Below are 6,000 nucleotides of genomic sequence, written 5' to 3' on the forward strand. Positions count from 1 at the left end.
CCCAACTGTATACTAGGATTAAATGAGTTATTTATAGTAACAAAGAAGGAAGTTTTAGTTTGTTTTATGTTGAACTCTATAGTTTCCAAAGAAAGACCTGCATGTTAATGTGTCTGAAATCCAGTTATTGAACTGTAAAGACAAACTGGTCCTTCCTATACAAACAGCAATAATTTCTTCTTTAGAATAAATTTATAGCTAACTTTTATCTGCAATAAAGTTTTATGAATTTATGATATCTAATAATTAACATAGGAGTTAATGTATTCAAAAGTTCAAATTATATTGGTAAATGTTTATACCACAATGTTTTCAAAAACATTCTTGCTAATAAGTTTGATTAAAAGTTATTGACTTCAATATCTATTTAGTATGAAGGAAAATCTCTTACAGGTCAGATAAATGGTACTCAAATTTGGTTCTCAGTGGTGAGGTGGGATCAGAGATATTCTCCCTGTTGTTCAGAGGAACACTAAAAAAGGAAAGAAAGAAAACAAAGGAAAATAATGAAACCAGCAGATACTGCTACTTTTGGTAATAGATGCACTGCTAGGACAGTTCCTACTGCTTCACTGGGACATTTAGGATATTTAGCACTCTACAGGCACTCTTAAGTAATACCATTACTCAGATTTCACAGTAATTGCTATTTTTTAAACATTTTCATCCAAAATAAACCTCACAGCAATTCCTCTGTCAACCATCTTTGATTACTTGGCAAATCCTTGATTTCCTTTAAAAATAAGCTCAAGTTTTACCTTCTCGTGATGATTACTTGGATCCCATCCCCACCCCTCAATAAACTCCTTCCTCCGTAGTCTCATTAAAGTGAATATACCTTTATTTTAACAAATGCATGTCATAGTTGCTTATCTACAGAGTAGCTGCTTCCTTAGACTTTATAAATTCCTTGAGGCAAGAACATTTACATATTCCCAAAGCCTTGCTAGATGTGTGGCATGTGGAATATACTCAATAGTTGTGGGATGAGTGGACAGACAGATATTATTATCCACATTTTAGAAATGCAGTAATTATAAATCAGAGGGGTTGGTACCTATCCAAGTTCATACAACTACTAAGTAGTAAAGCTGGAACTAGAATCCAGACCTTTTGATCTGGAGATGTTCCATGAAAAATTAGGTAACATACCAACTAGTTCAAGTGATTTCATTAACTTTTACATTTTTTCCATCTATGTCATCACTTCTCTTCATATGTACCCCTCCCTACTGAAAGATATAAAGAAAAACTCACGTTTCCTAACTCAGTATTCAGCAATATTATCCACATAGTCAAGCCAAAAATTGGTTACCATCCTTAGTCTTTCCTCTCTGTCATGACCTATATATAATCCATCTCATAGTTCAATTGATTTTAGTTCTTGCTATCTGTGAAATCCAACCACCTGATTCAGGACACCACTGTTTCTCTCCTAGATTGTAGCAATACCCTCCCCTCTTCAGTCTTGACCCTCCCAATGTATTATAGCCACCTTATTAAACAGTCCTACTAAAATGCAAGTGAAGAGTAAATCACTTTAGTCAATTTGATTAGTCTACCTTACCTTTATGCAGACAATTGAGTTCAATCTGTAGTCCATATGTGGTAGAAAACAAGGCTTTTAGTGTTATCTCAAGTTTCAGTTTGAAATGATCAAGGGCAACTAAAATTTCTGATTCAAATTGAAATTACTCCATATGAAAAGGGCATGTTGATCTGAGCCTTCAGTTATTATTCGATCTAGCTGGCTGGTTTTAGGTTGCCTGGAAACCTTCCTTCCTGCTCCCAACTTCTCCATAATTGGCTCAAGCCCATTAATCAGATTCAGCCTTATGTAAGATGCTGTACATCAAAAAGAGGAGTAAAGATGTAGGTATCACATGCAAACAATTTCTAATATCAGAAAGTACCTCTGCTCACAACATGAAAAAATGAAATGCAAAATACCACATACATAATTCTGATGTTTCTCTCCACAATGTCTTGACTAGGATCTTCAGGAGAAGGGATGATCCTGGAAGTAATCCGGGCACACTTACATTTGTTGTCAACAAGAACGGTGCTTTCATCTTCATCTTGGGCTTGAAAGATAAAACACATTAAGAAGAAAGGGAAATGAAAGTCTATTTTTATATTTTGTAACAAGTTAATTTAGCTTTTTTCCGGCAGAAAAATTGTTTTATAGTTGATTAGTTTCATCTTTCTGCATTTGTTCTCTTTCCTAATCTAAAATAGCTAAGTGGAATCTCACAGCATAGTGAAGGAAATGCAAACGAACTCCAAAAGGAACTTTCTCTTTTTTCCTGGGACCAGTCTATGGGAAGCTGAGCTGAAAGAATTCTAGTTTTAATCTAATGATTTTAATAGAGGCACAACACTCTGAATGATGTAGCTTCATAAAAATCAGTGCCAAATGCCAAAATGAGAGAGAAAACAAAAATCTAGACTGGATTTTTCTCAGACCAAAGCAATTCATTCAAGAGTGAACAAAAAAGAACACTAGTCTATATAAACCGAGTTTGAAGTGTCACATCCTTCCTGAACTCCCGTTTATACTTTTTTTTTTGCTTAATTGCATGAGAGCTAAGAACATGCACATCTTCCCCAAGATAACCTTATTTTGTAAGACTTTATTCTCCTCTATAATTTTCCCAAACTTAATTATATTCTTCTTTTTCATAATAACAATCAAATTATCATGGTATAATGATTTAATCCAATAAAATAAGTGCTATATTTATCAATATTTCTTGTAAGAATTATTTTAATACAGTATATATAGATGTAAAGTGTTATAAATTTGCCAAAACAATTTAGAATATATTGTGAGATACAAGTTCTATTTAATATAATATGCATGTATACAGAAAAAATAATAAATGAATGAATGAATACACAGATGACCATTAAAGTCTTAACTCTGAATGTCAACATTTATTGTCTAATCTGAACATTAGACAAAGAAGTCAGGCAAGTGTTGCAAAGAATTAACAAGGAAAATTTCTTATTATCTGAACTTAGATCACTTAACAGATATTTGAAGGGTTAACAATAAATAGCTTTATTTAATAATGCTAATCATTAATAATTATGTTAAATATTTTTAATTTAATTTCAGCTAAATGATCTTTAAAATTTCCTTCCATCAGTCTTCAATTAAAAAATAAAGATTTAGCACATGAATTCAAGTTATAAACATTAAACGATAGGGATAGATATAATTGTAGCTGGAAGTCTAATTATTCCAAAGATGATCCCAGAGCACAGAGGATCTAATTGCAGTATTTCAGTTTTAATAATAAGTTATTATAAAAACATTTTGAGACCATTGTTATTGTACTTAAAGTTGTTTGAAGTACTTTATAATGCATTATTATGCTATTATTTCTAAGTTTTTAATAAATCTTCTGATAAAAAGTCCATATGGTACTGGAGAAAAAACATTACAAAGCCAATTTAAGATAATGATGTAATTCTTCTTAATGTTTTGAAAAGAGTAAGATGTGGTTCATTTATTGTACCAAATATGCCACACTGATGAGGGATGTTGAGGGTAGGGGAGTATATATGTGTGGGTGGGGAGGGCTATGTGCAAACTCTGTATTTGCTGCTCAGTTCTGCTGTGAACCTGAAGCTGCTCTAAAAAATAAAGTCTATTAATTAAAAAAAGAAAACAAAAGAGTAAGATGACTTAAATGGTGTCCTCTTTCCTACTCTTTTATTCGACTCAAATGTTTTTCTCAATAAAACACAAATGAGCATGTAATGTGTGACCAAAAATATAGATTGAGTCGAGTATCAAGTCTTAAATAGAAAATATCTGTATTTTATTTATGGTATATATTATATTTTCTTGCCAGAAACCTAGGAAAAACCATCATTACTATTAATATATAAAATATTAGGCAGTCTAATATACCTACCAGGAAATGTACAAATACTTTCAATTCACCAAGACTTACAAGATTCAAACATTCTGTTTCATCAACAGGCAGTATTTTTTCCTAATAAACCTGCTATTATAGACTGTGCCTTACTGTATTTCAAGAGCATTTGAGACATAGTAGGCGCTCAATAAATATTTGTTTAACTTAACTTAGTTCAAACAAATTAGAAAATAGACTTAACAACAAGTACTAGAAATGAACATAGTTTACTGAAAAGTTATTCTTTGATAAAGGCATAATAGGAAAGTAGTTAGGAGTGTGGACTATAGTGTCAGATGTCTTGGGTTCCACCTACCGCATGCTTATTGTGTGATCTCAGGTAAGTTACTTCACCTTTCTAAATTTCAGTGGGCTCAACTATATATCAGAAATAAAAATGGTACATACTCTCAAATGGTTATTGTGAGAATGGAATAGTATATGTAAAGCAGTTAGCATAATGCCTAGAAAATAGTATTACTCAGTAAATGATAGCTCTTTTACACATATATAGCCATATATATGTTTCACATATATGTTTATAGGTATATTTATATATGTATAAATACATATATTATACATGGTTTACTATTAATATCTTTATGGTTTAAATACTATTAGAAATTCACTATTCTTAATGCTAAATTAGTATAAAACATATTCAAAATAACTACTGTTAATTACATCATACTCTGTCTTAAAATAAGAATAAGCTCAAGAAAAAAATAAGCTCAGTAAGTCTTAGAATAAACCAGCTTATTAATTATGACTTCTAATTCATATGCCCTTCTAATGAAAATTGTTAAACACTGTACTTCTATATTCAGAAAATAATCCATTTTCTACAGTAGTTTAAAAAGTTAATAAACAAAATAACTGAAGCATAGTCATCAAGTTGTAGGAAACCTGTACAACATTAAACATTGTTAAGGGTCATAATAAATCTGTACACTTAGCTCCAGGAAAGTTGTTAGAATTAACAATCTCTCTGAGGAAATTAAATCCCAATGCACTCCATATTGTATTTACAATAATTATTAATTCATTTCTCCAGAATATACATTTGAGACATTCAAGGAGAGGATCACTGATTTTCCAGGTTCAGTATAGGTGTATTAGTATAAGCATAGCTATCTATACTTATCCAGAAATACCTATTCTCTTATTCTCTAGGTAGGCAAACAAATAAGAGAAAAAAGAATAAAAAGAATTACAATGAGTCTTATCTATCTAAATATCACTGTCCACACAAAGATTAAAGTATGTTAGAAAAAAGTAGCCAGCTAGCTGGCCAATCAAAGCACAAACATAAATGTTTAAATCTGAAGAACAGATCTGTGTTCTATTTTTCCTTTTATCTGGATTCATTTTCAAAATACTACATACCTGTCACAAGAACAGCCTTAACAAAAATAGCCAGGACTCCCCAGAAAAGCAAATAGTTCTTCATCTTGACTTCACTTCTTGTGAAAAACTGGAGCTAAAATGTCAGGGTTAAGATGTGTGATCTACAAGGAGTGTGCAAATGATGGTGCTTCTGCTTTCTTAAAATAACACTCCAGGCAGCTAACAAACTAAAAACAATCACAACTGTGGTTGAAGTCTGAAATTTAAATGCTGCACTGGAAAGAAATGTATGGCTCAGATTTATGTATTTTTTTCCAAAATATCCCACAAAGCCATGTGCAATTACTTTTTATATTACATTTATTCTATATAATTAAATCAGAAGACTAAAAATAATTTCAAGGCAGGAGTCCATTAAAAATGTTTAAATAGGGATTCTCAACATTATTATCTAGATAATAAGGTTTTCAAATCAAATATGATATTTGTTGTGCCTAGAACAATAAATGAAGGAAAGAGAAGGAAAAGGAAAGAATTAAAGCCTGTTAAGGTTCCTATTGTATCTTAGGTCAACTCTTTCTGCTAGTCCTTAATTAACCAAGCTACCAGGTTTAACATATATATTACAGATCACATATATAATATATACACATTATCATTACTTTCAATTATTTTATAAGCTGAAACATGGAACTGGAATTAGAAACAGGTGGATGCTAGATGT

At 31.3% G+C, this 6,000-nt stretch overlaps 1 protein-coding gene across 5 annotated transcripts in view; it reads right to left on the reverse strand.

Annotated features, from left to right (window-relative positions):
• JCHAIN (joining chain of multimeric IgA and IgM) overlaps positions 1-5,544 on the reverse strand; it is a 409,126-nt gene extending 403,582 nt beyond the window's left edge. For 4 of the 5 annotated variants that reach the window (XR_012060597.1, XR_012060593.1, XR_012060595.1 and 1 more), the window contains exons 1-3: positions 5,316-5,465; positions 1,958-2,084; positions 392-472 (exon numbers count right to left, since the gene is read on the reverse strand). Coding sequence is in view for 1 of the 5 variants with exons in the window: in XM_006212508.3 (XP_006212570.1) it covers positions 392-472; positions 1,958-2,084; positions 5,316-5,379 (272 nt within the window). In the remaining 4 variants the exon portion in view is untranslated. Of the gene's footprint in view, positions 1-391; positions 473-1,957; positions 2,085-5,315 lie in introns of all 5 variants that reach the window. The other variant, XM_006212508.3, reaches the window with a different exon arrangement.
• Between the last annotated feature and the right edge of the window lie 456 nt (positions 5,545-6,000).

Source organism: Vicugna pacos, chromosome 2, assembly GCF_048564905.1.
Source record: "Vicugna pacos chromosome 2, VicPac4, whole genome shotgun sequence".
Lineage (NCBI taxonomy): Eukaryota > Metazoa > Chordata > Mammalia > Artiodactyla > Camelidae > Vicugna > Vicugna pacos.